Below are 16,273 nucleotides of genomic sequence, written 5' to 3'. Positions count from 1 at the left end.
CTCTTTGCTCTAGCTCCTTCTCTCTTAACATCTCCCCTCTCCACAGGGCTGAAAATAAGATGTGAAGCACCAAAGTTGTCACCCTGGGTGCCACAGCCAGAAGGATTCGGTAATTCTCAACACTCATCACACATGTGAGAGGTAAGACTTGAGTCACCCCCTGCTTGAGAAGAAAAAATAAATTAATATTTAGTCACAGAAGCTCATTGCTGCTCCGAGTGAGACAGAACAGCTCTCAGGAATCCTGGAAAGGCACAACATGCAAATGCCCAACAGCTGAAAGATATTCTGAGAAGGAATATTTTGCAAGAGAAGGTACTACAGCTGACACACCTACCTTGCATTACAGCTTCCAAGGAAGCATTGTATACAGCAATTTGGAATGCATATACAACCCTGGGAGCAGCAGGTTTTTTAACAGCTAATGCATTTCCTTCAGCTGTATGAGGTGTCATTTGACATTTATATTCCACATGGATCTTTTCTGCAGTTATTCGGACGTAACTGATAGGTTACAAGCTGCTGTGCCTCTTGGAAAGCACACAGCTTGACTGAGAAGTACCAAGGTCTTCTGTACAGTTAGGTGGGAGAGAGGAAACAGAAAACCTGTAGCTATTGCAGAGGTGTTGCCATTATGGGGTTAATTAGGCTTTAACAACTGAGGCACGCACACATTTTTCTGAGGATTAATGACCATCTGGAAGAAACTGACGGCCTAGGAAACCCTGATCATCAGTGTTTAAGGCTTGTCCTTTCTCAAGGTCATTAGCACAGCTACAGGGTAGGGCTGGATCAGAGGCCAAATGCCAGCCCAAAGCGCTCCCTCACACCCCATAGAAGTTTGCACCTGGCTTTGGGGGTTTCCAGCTACCTGCTGATACACTGATACTGGTGAGAAGGTTTCAGGAGCATTCAGAAACTTGTCTGAATGATGGGTAAAAGCTTCACAGATCAGGTAGGATTTAATCTGTTCAGTTTATAATATCCCTCAGTTAATTTGTTGTGCAAGCAGAGGTTCTCTTCCTCTGAAGCTCACAAGCAGGTACTGCACTAGTGTTAGTCCCCAGACATGCCAAAACCACAGCGGCTGAGAGTTGTGCCTGCCGTACCCAACAGCACGAAGTCTCCTACAAAAAAGGCGGGAAATGAAGAATAACCCAACCAAATCGGAGATATTTTCTTGCCTATTCCCTAGGTATGAAATGGGAAGGTTTATATCATCGATATTTTTATACAGATGTGAGAGCACACACAACAGTCTCATTATCCACAGAGGTGTGATCATTTTATGCCTCACAAAACTGTTAGATTATCTTTTAGCCTGTTGCTTCCCAAGACAGGTGATACATTTTGGCTCTGTGGTTTTAAATACACTTGACAAGTAAAAAACATTTTCTTCCTGTTTGTTTACCTTGCCTCCAATTCTGAATAAAGTAAAACAAAATTCCTCCACCTGTTTTCTAAAGTTAGTATTATTTCTTGCTCTGTCACGTATGTGTTTCTAAACACACCTATGAATTGTTTTGTCACTCCATCTCCAGCGGTCTTCATTTGGCAGAAGGAAATAAAAGTTTTCATGGGGCTACATAGGCTAAGGCCCAGATCTTTTCCCATGTGCCTGCTCATGTGGAAACTCCTAACGTGTACACACCATTATTGTCCTTGCAACCTGCACTAAGAAGCATTCACCAGATGGAAGTCATCTGCCAGTGAGCGCCCAGTTAACGTGGCTGTTTATCTTTTCCTTTCTTCTCTAACCTAGAACTAATTTCAGTTTTATGTCTTTTTGTATCTACATCCTCAGCTCATGGTCAACTAGTGTCAGAGGACCTCTGCTTCAGCATGCAGACGTGGTACAAAGCTGCTGATGCTTTCCCTCTGGTCCTGAGCTCCTCTGCTTCATTAGGATCTCCAAAATAAGTTCTGGAAGTGCTTATAGGGGCAGATGAGTTTTCCCAGCTGCCCTTCCTGTCCTGCTGGAGATTAGGCCTCTTTTTCCCCTTTCTGTAATAGAAATAGCTGGAATGAATATACTCTGGCTTTTCAGCTGCCTCAGTTCATTGCCTGCTGTATTAACCAAGACACTGAATTAGTTCATCCCAGCAGGACTCTCCAGAGAGAACCTGAAATTACTATTTACTAGACTACTTTACGTCCCTCAGTTACTTCCAGTAAGGCAATTTTCCAAGTTCTTTTGAAAATCAGAATAAGTGGTTTTTATCCCTTTGCCCTTTATCCTCTATTTTGTCATTCAGAGTTTTATTTCAGAAGCGTTTCACCCTGCCTTCCCCCCAGTCGGAGACATTATTGGGCACTGCAGCTCTGTACTGCACCGGGGAGTCCTGCAGAAGCAGACCATCTGCAAAAGCCATTAACCAAGTCAGCTGTTGGCCAAGGCCAGCTAGGAAAGTTTGATTCAGAATGGCCCACTTCTTTCCCTCCTGCCCTCCGAGAGCGTGGGAAAGATCCAATGACTTCACAGTGCTTCATTTTAAAGAACTTTTCAAGTCAAAGCAGTTGCAAAACAGGCTGAGAACAATGCTGGATTTTCCCATGAAAATCCTGTGGATGAGGTTTGTCTTTCTGCCAGATCAGACTAACGCAAACTGGCCCCTCTTACCCCAACAAGATCACCTCACCCCGCAGAGAGCTGCAGGAACAGGCCCAGAGATGATGTTATCTGCGGTCTGCAGCTGGGCACAAGGAGCCAGTTACCAAGAGGGCTGTCAGCAGCTAAACCCTATGAGCTCCTGTCTCCTAGCCCCTGACAAAACCTGCATGTGCAAGTTGAACAAATCCATTTTCCCTATCAGCGAAGAAAGCATGGCTGAGCAATGTGAACAGTAAAAAGGCTCCCCAAAATTTTTACGCTTGCTTTTGCTCAAATTAAGAGCAGCTGGGTAATGTCATGTTTTCAGAGTCCATTTCTGCCTGGTCAGTAGCAGGAGGCATTTGACACAGCAAATTGCTGATAATTGATCACATTGAAAGCAATCCCCCTAAAACCAAACCAGATTTTTTCTCCGGCAGGGTTGGTCAATGTGGTTCAAGTAGCTCTGGACTTGAGCACAGTGTGTATTTATCCATTATTTGCCTTCAGCCTCCAGTTACAGACAAGCCTAGCCTTAAGCCCCTGCAGTGCGTTCGCCTAGCATCCTGCCCATTGCCGTTTGCTCCAGCTCTTCTTTTGCTCACCAGCATTTGCCCAGACATTGAAAAATTGTTTTATGACTACTTAGCAAAAACATATTGCTTCAAACATTTAAAACCCAGGAGCTTAAAGTGTATCCCAACTACCAACAATATTGTCTTCTGCAAAATACATCCCTGTGTCCAATAAGGGGGGACCAGCGTTTCTCACTCCAGAACACTCATTGGCAGGTACCGCGTGGCAGCAGGGAAATCCCAGAAATGTCTCTCTACAAAATTACACTGCATCCTTCCCCAGTAACCTTTCCCCTTTAACTTTCTTCTGTTCAACCCTCTCTGCTGCTGATCCACTCCTGCTCAGTCTCTGCCACCTCTGTCAGCGCAGCTCTGGCATGGGTGGCAGTGGGTGAGCGAAGCCGGGGCTCACCAGTGCTAGCTGCACCTGCTGCTGATTTCCAGCCACAGAACCGCTCTGAGCAGCATGGGAACAAGCCTACAAGCAGCCCTCCCAGGACAGCTGTCCCAGACATGAACTGCTGATCCATAACTCTCCGGTAAACGCAGTGAACAGGAAAGACAACAACAAAAAATCTACTCTCAAATCGCCAAGACATAAATTAAAATGATATTGCTACTTTTCTATTGCCAGCTCTCTAGGGAAGTGTTATTTCCATAGTAAAACAGGTCCATTTGAAACAGTGATGCATATCTTCCCCTCCTAATTGCTCCACTTCCCCAGGAAATCCCCTGGTCCATGCTCTTAAGAGTTTTTGTTATCAGATAATCTGGGTGTTTGGCATATGTCCATGGGACCACTTAAGTATTGTCTCCTTCGAGGTGTAGTGTATGTCCTAAAACCCTTAAAGGCTTAACCAAAACCCTTTGTTCTTATGCTTTGTTTCTCTGAGAGTCTGCTGAACACAAACAGCATTATTGTGTTCTCAATTGTAGATTTGTTAATCCAAATAAATTATTGTCAATAACCCAAGTGCTGTACCTCCATACCCTGTAAACAGCAAGCCACAGTCTTACACGAGTGCTATGAACATTTTAGAGTCTTTGAGTACTGTGTTTAACTCAACAAAATACAGGAACACAAGGGGGGAGAGAGATACAGGAAAAAGAGTGAAAGAAAACTGGAGACAGAAGCATGGTGGGTGGGATCTTCAGAAGCTTGAGGTAACCACGGGGCAAATCACGTCTTATAGGACAGTCAATCCCATCACCTCTTTGGGAAGGGGGAGATGCTGCCCCATCCACTCCTTCTCCTTCCTCATGGTGCCCTTACCACTCATCAGGCTCTTTTCTGAATAGCCAAGGCTGCTAAATGGCCGGAAGCCAAACCCAGTGCCTGCACAGTTGGCTTTCTGACCCAGTCCCGGGAGCACTGGGTCACAAGGATAGCAGAGCAGCAAGACATCAACCTTTGGAGGTCTGATGTGATGCCTAACCTTGCCCTTTTCGGGGCCTTTGAGGGGAGCAGTACTACTTCAAGTTGTACTGCACCCTGCTTTGTGGGCTTTTGTCCATAACAGAATCAGGGAGCTGCCTTGGGCTATAAATCATTGAAAAAGAAGGGAAAGAGGGTAACTAACCTGTGTCAGTCACCTGGTCCGATTCACAGGGTGAGCCCGGGGCACTGCAGCAGCCCAAGCAAGGGGGCAGAACAGGGACAGGAGCAAACAGCGGGTCCTGGGGACAGGACCCCATTGCCGTCAAAGGAAACAGAGCACAATTATCCTTCTATTCTTATTGCCTTCACAGGCCTATTTAGCTGTATACTGTTTAATATAATATTTGATTATACACACATGGAAACCATTACTTTCAATCCTAAATTATTTAAAGCTTTTCTCATTTTATTTTGATTGTTTGCTATAGGACCTTGGAAATAAAAGAAGGAAGGAGGAGAAACAGGAAAAAGCAATACAAATAACCAAAACATTCCCCCATCCCTCCTTCCAGGGAGACAGCCTGGACCCAGTGAAATACACATCAAAAATTCCCATTGTTTCAAATGGATGCTTTTTCAGCATTAGTCTTTATAGGCTGGACCAAATTCTGAGTTTTCAACTAGGCACAGAAAATTGCAGCAAATTCTGACTTTATTTATGTTGTTTTAAAAACACAAGCTAACATATCTAGCACATTTTTTGATTCTGGCAGAAAAAAAAAAAACAAAAAAAAACAAAAAGAAAAGATGTTATACCTTGTCTTTTCTACTATGTCAAGGTCTTGGTCATACCTGTCAGCCAGATGGCCCTATTGTCTGTAACATCCTAAATTGCACTGACACTCTGTTTAGGGCAGTAAAATTAATTTGTGATAAATAAAATTGCTCCAAGTGAAACAAACAAACAAACAAAAACCCACCACCCTAATATTCTAGAGTTTACTTTTTTATTTCTTTACTTTGAGCACATTCAAATAATAGTTAAAGTGTTGTTACTGTGTTATTGCCTTAGTATCATTGCAACAGAAATAAGAATAGTAAATAACTTCTTTTTTCCCATTCAATTCTTTCTATTTGTGCCCCAAGCATCTAATCATAGGTGCAGCCAACAAAACACACAGCAACTTGCATATACTCCTATGGCTGACTAGAGTAAATGGCAGAAGGACTGCGCTAATACTAAATAGCCCAGCACTCATTACAGAGCACACATACTGTTATGTAGGGGCACAGAATTAAGCAATTCAAGCCCTGTGTCTAGCTTGTGTTCAGTTAGGTATTCAGAAAGTTTGTAAGATGTAACTGAGGTCTTTCTAAGCAGCTATGTTCAAGATGGTAATTGCAGATGACCCATCGTTATTAACTCAAGCCCTTAACCATCGACTGAGCTAGCATGATCAGCCACAACAGCTTGAATATAAATCACATAAAACACTCCTTTTCTAGGAGATGCAAAGCTGGTCTTCAAGTGCTGAAGTTGCTGTTCTTTTGCAAGGTTATTTGCAAGTTTTACAGGGTCTGTGACTCACAAAGCAGAAGAGAATTTTATAACGCCCATGTGCCCTTTGACAAGCTTAGTTTGTGGCTGTTGTGTTGTTCTAATTAAATTTTGTCAAGGTTAGTAATCTAGGAACCGTGGTCAAAGGAAAGCATCAGTAATTTAACTACATCCCACAAAAGATACTGTCATTATCATGTCACACGTGACTTTATCTAGCTGGATATAGGTTCTGTTCAGAAGCACGCATACATAAACACTGATTGCCAAGTAATTACCATTTTATGAATAAAAAAATTACTATTAATTAAACTTGCTGGTTTTATATCAAGGGTTTGATATTTTAAGAGAGAAAATCTTATCTACAACAAGTAAGCAAGGAAGCATCCAGCAGATACGCCCAATGTTACCTATCTGACAAAATCACAGTTTCAGCAGAATTGGCTAGCGCCTACCCAAAAGCACTCGTTAACTATGGCCCTTCATCCATTTCTCACATAATGCACTTTACTCTTTACCATTGTGCATCCTGGAGCTTTCACCTGAAGCATAAGAAGTGAGGAATAAGCCATTCCTCTGCTGCAGATCTCCACTGCAGGAGCTGCACTGCATTTGCCTGACTGTATGCTTTTTAACTCTTTCATATGCTGATTTTGATTTCTGCTTTTCGTATGAAATTGCAGAGGCAGTGCAGAACCCAACCCTAGCCCCATGAGTGTGCCACTTAAACCCTCTTAAAGCCCACGTTTCTCCTGACTCAGTTCAAAGTTGATCAATTTGACTTTTTCCAGCCCTAAAATGCAGTGGTGTACAAAAATAAAATAAACAAAACAAAATAAAATCACTGAAATTCACAGACATTTAAAAAAAAGTAGAACAAGGGACAGATTATTCGGGCCCCTATTTCTGTCACACTGATTTGCATTATAGTAATTGGGAAAAAAAATCTGTTGAAGCAAAAATAGCTTTCTACAGTCCCTATACCATCCAGTTTTTAATAAATTATCTCAGATATTTGCATAAGGACACACAGCTGTGTGCAGCACTTGGAAGCACCAGCAGTCCCAGGCTTTTTTGTGTGCTCTTCACTAGCACCAGTAAAATCAGTGATTTGCCTGAGGTTAGGTTACAGCCTTGTTGTTGCTCTGTTTCTGTCTTTGCTAAGTGCACAAACGAGTTAGTGACCTCTACACCTAAAAAGTGTCATTGATTACCAACAACTCAAACTATAGAGTGTCTGTGTCTTAACGATAAATTAGGGATTAAGCCCTAAGGAGTATAATACATTGCAGCAATAGGTTACAGTAAATATGTACACTGATACTTTCAAAATTGCAAAGCCAGATGATAACCAGACCACCTTACTAAGTCATAATGTCCGTATTAAATCAAGTTGTACCGGTCCCATTTTGTGAGCTGGTGAACCCAAACTCAGGAAGCATTTTAAAAAAAGTTGAAACCCTGAGTGTCAGTCGCTTCCCAGCTCTAACACACTCATCTCAGCAGAATGTTTTATTGAACTCTAGATGACGGACAAGCCACTGCATGCAGACGAATGGATCCCTGTGTACAAGTACTCCCTGCGTGTAACACATGCTAGAGGGAATTTTCTTATAGACTGAGAAAGGATGTTCCCCAGAGCAGCTTTAATTTTTGTGCTTTGTGTACACGGTTGATACTGGCACAGCATTGAGGAAAAGGGGGAGAAAAAAGGGAAAAAAGGACAAAAAAAAAAAGGATAACCAGAAAGCACATTTGGTTTTCTCAAATAATAAGAAAGCTCACTGTGATTTTCACTGTGATTTACCATGGCATAGACACATCCAGGCAAGGCAGCAGGACCCCCGAGCTGACTTGCCAGACAGGACACAAGTGCTGGGCTTTGCAGGCTGGGAGGCAGATGACCTGGTCTGGCAACTCTTCTGCTCCCTTGCAGTTCCTATCAACTCTAACAACTGCTGGCAGCAGACCATGACAGCCAAAAAAAAATAAAAGTAACTAATGAGACAAAGCTTTGATACCTGATCTGAGCGTACACATAATGAAACACAGACAATAGAAGAAAACATTTAAGGGCTGTAATACTGTTGTTGTTTTACTCTGGTGCACTAGGGACCCACAAAGTTAGAAAGTGGCTCAAAGAAGCCTTAATAAATCACAATTTAATTTGTGTCTACACTGCTCACTTATCTACAAAGTAAGAGCCCAGCAAAGATATTCCCTGTAACAGATTCTTATCAAAGGATTGTATTTCTTGCTGAAGAACTCCCAAGAGAGGCAAAATTGCCCAAGAAAGGAATGCTTTACCAGGTCTTCCTTTTCAGTACATGCAACCTACACAGGACTTCCAATCAAGCCTTGATTAATGCAGCACATCCCACTTCCTACTTAAGCGGGCAAAAAGATAAGAGGCTTGTTTTTATTTTTAGTCAGTGACTCATGCTTACCTTGCATATATTTAGAAATAGAGAAAGAGAAAAAATGGCTCAGATGTCTTTCTGGGGATTTAAGACCAGAAATAAATTACATTCAATATCTTACCAATTCATACTTCATCTTACTCTGCTTTAGTTTTCCTGAAATGGGTCCTGAACTGCATCTCGAATGCCCCAAGAGCATCCGTGTCCTTTCCTTTCTGTCTTTTGATTTGACTTGTTAATTTCTCAGGAAATAACCCAAATCCTAGAGCAATGCACTGCAGCTCCTTTACTGCACTGTATTTGTTCACTGGGACTTGTGCTGCTTCTCTCCTGCCCTAGGGCTTGGTGTGTGCTGGAGGCAAGGCTCCAACTTCTGCAACGTCCCAGTAAATCCACATCAGGGAACAAGATACACTCAGCTGAGAGCAGAATTAGACTCCTAAAATTTTCCAGTGGATATAACAGAACAGCAGGCATTCTACCACTGCAAGACTGTCTCATTCCTGGCTGAAATTAGCACCATCTGCTCTGTCTTCATAGCATTGTTCCTTAAAAGCTCCTGCCGTGTTGCAGAATCATTGCAAACACCAGGGCAAAGAGAGTAGGGGCAGACACCCACTGGGTTTTTCAGCACAGTGTTGGACAGTTCTCCTCTCAGCAGGGCTGTCCCTGCAGTTGAAGAAAACCTCAGGAAACTTTTACGTGGAAATCCACCACCTTGATACTGGTGATACACCCCAGGATAACGGTACCCCCATGTAGGAGTTAGGACCTTTCTGAAGGTGGAAATGCTGCAAAGTGAAAAGAGGGCCTTGCCTTCAGAGAGCTGCAGCAAGGCTGTCTGAAACTTTGGGGTACTTTGTAAGGAACCTATGCTCTGAGTAAAAGCCTCCATCTTCACCATTGTTAAATCAACAGCCCTTACTAGCACCCTGACTTTCTCTGTGTCTATTTAAATTAAAAATGCATCTGGGCCCTTCAGGGGTTCAGACAAGCTTCAGTGCTTACCTGATACTTGGAACAGACAGAAACCACCTCACCAAGGGATGTAAATGATCACAAAAGTCGATCTGACTTAAAGTACCTCTCCTCTAGCTTCACGCCGTGAGCCTCAAATTCCATTCCTACTGTGTGATCTGTACATACTGCAAAGATACTACTGTCTCTGTCCACAAGCACCTAAAAGGATTTTACTCCAGGAGTTTTTTCTGTCAGGAACTGTTAAATACAGAACCGCCTCTAGCTCAAGAAATTGGTTCTGTAGATCTCAAGGGCCCAGGAAAGCATACATGGGAATCATCACACGCTCGCCTTGCTCCAGGATCTCATCCTGGGCTATATCTGCAGACATGGGACCCTGGGTTAGACAGACTTTTGGTCTGATCCAGCAGGGCTCTGGCCTTTTTCCCCCACGTTTGTCACGGACTCATTGTGAGTGCCCTACCTCCAGGCATCTGAGCTCCACGCCTGCAGGGCTTGCATGACCATGGGCAGGCTCCTCCACAAGGCAGTGCTCTTGCCCTAAGACAGGCATATGAAATGGTCATAAGGTTTGCATCCTAAAAGGGCCTCACTGAGCACAAAGGAGTGGTGAAACAACCATGCTGAATGTAAGTACCTGCCTCAGGAGTGTCTAACGTCAGATTACATGAATCCTGGGCACTGTATAATCATCTTTTGGTCTCTATTCCTCTACGATATGAATATCTAATCCCCACAGTGATGCTCACATTAATTTGAGAAAAATTAATTGAGATTGCAAATTAAAGGAAATAAAGAAAGGCATGCAGTGCAAGCGCTCTTCAGGGCTCAAACACACCAACAGCCTCCACTGCTTCATTATGTACACGGAACAGCACTTCTGTAATTATGGGATGTCCCCGAGACTACAGCTGCCAAATCTGGCCTGATACATTTCCCCCCTTGAAAAGTAGAAAGAGAGCATTGTGAGAACAGGTGGTTTGTCAGCAGCAAGCCTCAAGATCCAGGCTCAGCTGATGCACAGTGAGGCACCTGGCTACTGCCTTGCCGCCTGGCAGTGCACTGGAGCATGTTTCAGGTTTACTGAGCTCCCTTCTTTTGTTTGTTGTAGCTGAGCTTTAGCATCTATTAATATAAATATGAAAAGATTTTTAAATATTCCAAACCAGAGCATGCCAGACTTTACATAACCAACCCAGAAGTGCTGCATCAGTACCAGCTCTATATTTAGTGATGACTGCAGGAACTGAATTGGAATAACTCAGCTCTCCTCCTCTCTCCAGCCTACATTGTAAGCATCCATCCTGCAGCATATTAGCATCTGATCGATCAGCTAGGAGAAGCTCTTAAGGTGTGGATCATTAAGTCTCAGTGCCCACGCCTCTGGGGGAATGAAGATTACATACTGGATGTCTTTGAGTGCCATGTATGCCTTTGAACATTATTTGTCCACTGTCAGGGAAAAAGAAAGAAGTGAAACAGTCCATGAATCTGCTTCACTACAGCAGTTACTCTTCTCCTGTATGACCACAAAGCAAGTACTACCACGGATCCTGATTCAGAGCCCTAACCAAACCCCAAGCACAAAGCCACAGGTTGTCTTTGTTTTTAAGATAGATGTCTGGAAAAGAAATGGCTCATTTTGCCAGCAACAGAACCACGTCCATTTTCCTTCCTTCCCAGACCAGTCTGAGTTTACATTTCAGACATGTTTCAACTATAAGAGAAACAGAAACTCAAACATAATAGCAACTGCCTTGGTCAGCCAGGGTTTGCAGCCTGGAGGGCTGTGCTTTTGGAGGGACAGTGATGTTAACGTCAGTGTTGTCACTTTCCTGTCTCTGGGCTTTAGGAGAGGCTACCATTTAAGGTGCTGAACTTCTGTGCTAAGAAACAACACATTTCTACAGAAAGTCTAAGCTGCAAAATGACATTTTTGCTTTGCCGGTCATTAATCTGAAACTGGCTTTCAGTTCTGCTTTATTACCACCACGTACAAAAAAACCCAGAGCTTCTCATTTTATAACACGGCTACAAAAACATGCAGCTTGGCTGGCAAAGGCTTGTTCCAGCGTGCTACAGCCTCAGTCCCTGTGGCAGGCCGGGCATCAGCAGAGACGAGGAAAATGGAAAAACATCCCTGGAGAGAGATAAGGAGGGTAGGGTGTGAGCAAGGCTGCTGGCAAGGGCCTCTTGCACACCGTCCCCACGGACAGGGACAAAGCCACACGATGGCAGCCTTTCTGCACAAATGCTTCAGCACAAAACATCGCCTGGGGGCACAGAGCAGCCAGCGACAATACCAGCTGCAAAGGGGTTTGGCAGGGCGGTAGGGCTGGTGTCTTCTTCCCCTAACCTCTGACCACACAGGATGGTGGATGTCAAAATGTTGATCACTACTAGCCAGAAAAAAAAAAAAAAATCTTTCTTGGAAGTTAAAGAAACTTGGGGCACTTGGCCTCTGCCAAACTGGGAGCTGTATTTGCGAGACACAGCCACATTCAGAGCTGCACAAAATATTAGAGAGCTTGTTTGTATACCTGTGACACACATCTGCAACACTCACCGTGATGTAACCGGACTGCTGGTGGCTCAATAGCTGCTTGCACAGCTCTGGACCAGCTGTAGCAAGATGTGGTGCTCATTCAGTTCAAGGTCTGTAAGCACCCAGCTTGCCAGCAAAGATACAGGACAGCTGTTTAACATCTCCATGACACCTGGCGAGAAGAGTAAGAATTGTGAGACTCGAGAATCTACACAGTAGTCTGTTATTACCAATCATGATATCACCAATAATGAGAGTCAACAAAATAGAGGAAGCAAACATTCCTCTGGAATCTGTCAATAGGCTCTGGAATATGCACAGATTTCATCTGCATCTTCAGCCTCTATCACCAATACCTTAGTAGCAATTAGAAATTGGAGATTTTTGATGTAAACGATGAAAGTTTACTATTAAGAAATAACTAGCACACATTGATCCACTTTCAACAACACATATTAGAAAGCTTGTAATGAGTTTGAAGAAAACATGATTTTGACTAGACATAGAAGTTTAAGGAAATAGAAGGAGGAAAAAAAAGTCACAGAGGTCAGCACAGTGCCCTCCTTGGCTCTCACTATGATTGAGATGCTGAAGGTATTGTACCAAACAAGAAACTCCTGTTTCTAGATCACCATTAAATAAAACTACGCCTAATCCTTAAATTTCAAGAGGCTTTAACAGAAGTTTTACTTCCGTTTGAGATGTTTGTTAGTACCATGAATTAGTAATCATGGTAAATAATTTTGTAGAAGGGTACAGAATAAGAAAAACCTCCTAAAAGTCTCAGCAAGGTACAATGTGACCCAGTCTCCCATGATTCTGTGAAACTTTCATGGCTGAACTTCAGACCTCCTGTCAGCCCAGGCAAAGTAGGACAGGTGCTTTCTCACGTCCACCTCCCAGCATCAGAGCATGTTATTAGATCAGTGATAGTCTGGAGGATTAGGGGAGCGGGTTGTACTTATTACTTGTTGCTTTTCTTTTCTCTCTGCCTCTCAAAAGTGTTCACAATTTAAAAACAGAAAGGTATTTGTAGATCAGCTGTACCCTGCAAAACGCAGCTGATATTGAAACATAGTGCTCCCTCAATTATTAGTACTCTGCTGTCCCACAATTGTTTAAGCAGACTTGAAACAAAGAAAATAAGCAGCACGTGTGCAAATAGGAGGGACTAATTTAACCAACCCTTTGAAAATCAGGCTAGAGCAAGAGGTATCATGGGAATGTCTTAATCCATCAGAAATGTGATGACTAAATAAGTAATTACTACTCTGAATATATATCGTCACTGGGCCCCTCCTGCACTGACTTAAGAGAATATTTCTACATTTCTCTTGCAATGCGTCTGTGTGACAGATCTGTGTGCAAGCTGTACCCAATTAGTATTGAGCTTAAGAGCTCCTCAGCATGTGTCTTGTGTCTACAAACGCCTCCTGGAAGCAATTTTCCCAGTGAACAAAGAGCAAATCACCTTTTCTCCTAACGCTCTCAGAGGATATTTCCCAAGTATTGGCAAAATAAACACATGTAACGCACAATAAAGAATTAATTAAGTAATATTCTCTCAGTGCTTTGAAGGTGCAGCATATTATCTGCTTTAAGTGCTAAACATTACGTGTAATTAAATATGTCAGGGTAGGTGAGACAAGACGCTTGAACGATGTGGAAAACTAATGACGCAGCCTGTCTCTATCTCAGCAGGCTCTGGAGAAAAGGGATTTTCTTTTATTTAGAAGACCTGGTCCCAGAGTCTCCCCAGGTATTTAATCCTGCTCCCATGTGTATCAATAGAAAAATTCTCATCAGCTTGGTTGAAAGGAGGTTTAGATTGTAAACACCATGAAGTAGCAGCATTTTGCATGCATTACCCTCTGCTTCAGCTAAGAGAAGTCTCATCTGGCTGCCCTCAGAAAGGAGGAGATGAGCGCCCTTCCTACGCAGGAGGCACGAGTCAGGGTATGACGGCCACGCTGCACCCACCTGGAGACATGCAGCTCACACCAAGCCCCGTGCCTCCAGCCAGCAGCTGATTGCTTTGCTTGCACGTGTGGGAGAAGCATTTCAGAAAGCCTTAGATTAAATCCATAGGGTTGTTAATCTCTTGTGTGCTCCATTTGCAATTGGAGACTAAACCTGGTGAATAAGCAAACATGATAGAAGAAATCATTATGATACAGCCAGGTTAAACACACACACACACAAATCTTGTTCCCGAATCACATGCAATTATTTTTTTTTCCATTAAAGTTACAATTTCACCACAGTTTTGAATATATTTCACATGTATGACATAAACACAGCTAGTTTTAATACTTTGGTAATTGTGTTTGAAAGCCTAAGTGTCAGCAGGTGTTTTGTTTGAATACATTTAACCAAACCTGGAAACCTTTCACTTTGCAGTCCCAGTCTTTGATTTTCTCCTGCTAATTGTATCATCTTCTGAGAATTATGCTTAACATGAAATTTGTGACAAGTATAAAGAATCCATGCCATGTTTCAATTTTAAAATGAATTCTTTTTCATTTTTAAAACAAGTTCTGTTCAGTTTAACCTTTCTCTCACATTTCTAACAAGGATTTCAGTCTTTTCCTGACCAAAGAGGATTGCTCCCTAGAGACTGTGACACAGGTAACAGCTATATCACTACTATCTTACATGATGTAACACATGAACAAGCAGCACATTCTATTTCCTCAACACTACAGCTAAGCTTATGAACTAAGGCTTGCTTGACTAGTTTTCTCATAAAAATCTGACAGCACAGCCACTGGCTGTGTTAGGAGCCCAATATGCCTTCCAAAGGCAGCTGGGGCTGCCTACAGCCACTTGGCTCAGGCTTCCCTAAGCTCTGCTCTCTAACCTTCCTCTCCCTTCAACATCACAGGCACTGGAATCCAAAACCATAAAAAAAAACTCTCAAAATTTATCTGTGTTCCAGTCTCTCCAGAAACATCAATATGTGAAAAGGAGCGCAGAGGGTACATAACCTGCTCTGCACACCCCTTCCTCAGGCACCAGTTGCATCAGGGTGAAACTGTTAGCTTAACTTGACAAATGACTTAACATAACCACACCTTGCATAATCAATACACACACTACTTTATGGGAATGTCCCTAGAAGACTCCCATTATTACCAGCAATCACAGAATCATCTAGGTTTGTCACCCAATGGATGCACAGTTTCAAGTGACCAAACATAGTCAAAAGCAATACCTTCTGAGAAAAAGAAACTCTTTACAACAGGACAGTAACAAGAATGCTGCTGAAAGGAAGTCAAACCCAGAAACACATTTTAATCCAGAAACCAAAATAGATTACCTCTGTGCAGGTACAGAAGTAGCTCAGAACGAATAGGAGCTGGAGTATTTCCTTAGGTGAGAATTTTAAGGGCCAAAGACAAGAGACTAGCCTAAGAAAGGCATAATAATTAGTTAATTATTTACCCAGGGACAGCTGTAGTGGGAAAAACCAAGGTGAAAATGCCTGAGTGTAGCTGGTATACGCTCAGTGCTAAACCTCTGAGCTGGGCTCTCTTTGCTGTCATGCACAGAAGGGGTCTCCCCTCTTTCCTGCTGTCTTGTTCCCTTCTGCTGAGGGCTGACTGGGTCGTCTTACATCTGCTAGTGAAGGAGGAGCTCCCACAAACAGAATACAACACTTGGATGACTTAAGTTTAATGCTGTGCTAAAAATGTTATATGCATCAGAGGTAAACAAGAAGGCTTTGAGGAGAACATCGATTAGGTGTACTGCAGGTACAGCAGAAGAAAAGAAGCCAAACAGAAGGGTGTTTTGTTTCCAGTTATTCTAAAAGAGGCAGGACAGACTAGAAGGAAACGGTTTGCGTCTCTTCCTCCTGCTCAAAGACAGAACGTTAAACCCATAATCAATGTGAATTGGTATTCTGAGTGACTGGGTAACAGCCTACGCAGAGCCAGAGAGCCACAGCTGAGGTACTGTACGGCCGGTCAGTGAGGATGAGCAAGCAGTGGCAGGGAAATTGCCTGTGGAGGATGCCAGGACCTGAAAGATGACTGTCCATCCTGATCTCTGTTGTTTGCTATTATCAGAACTCAAGAGCCTGCTAAGAGAGTTACTGATAGCAAAACATATTGCTGGAAAAGGGCAAAGAGAAACTCCCTGCTTTACCTGAGCATAATCAGAGACTGGAAGCTGGATCCAGCTTGGGCTGCTCCCTGTTGCTTTCTAAGAGCAAGCAAACAATG

At 43.0% G+C, this 16,273-nt stretch overlaps 1 protein-coding gene across 3 annotated transcripts in view; it reads right to left on the bottom strand.

Moving 5' to 3' along the window:
* Nucleotides 1–16,273, bottom strand: part of LOC310880326 (uncharacterized protein) — a 32,773-nt gene that overhangs the window by 15,411 nt on the left and 1,089 nt on the right. For all 3 annotated transcript variants that reach the window (XR_014571623.1, XM_083796001.1, XM_083796002.1), the window contains exons 2-6: nt 16,197–16,253; nt 14,028–14,180; nt 12,069–12,219; nt 9,966–10,042; nt 4,746–4,842 (exon numbers count right to left, since the gene is read on the bottom strand). Coding sequence is in view for 2 of the 3 variants with exons in the window: in XM_083796001.1 (XP_083652127.1) it covers nt 4,746–4,842; nt 9,966–10,042; nt 12,069–12,147 (253 nt within the window). In the remaining variant the exon portion in view is untranslated. The remainder of the gene's footprint in view (nt 1–4,745; nt 4,843–9,965; nt 10,043–12,068; nt 12,220–14,027; nt 14,181–16,196; nt 16,254–16,273) is intronic.

This window comes from Anser anser (genome assembly GCF_964211835.1).
Source record: "Anser anser genome assembly, chromosome: 12".
Lineage (NCBI taxonomy): Eukaryota > Metazoa > Chordata > Aves > Anseriformes > Anatidae > Anser > Anser anser.
Note: the sequence above shows the minus strand (reverse complement) of the source record. Positions and strands in the feature narration are given on the sequence as shown.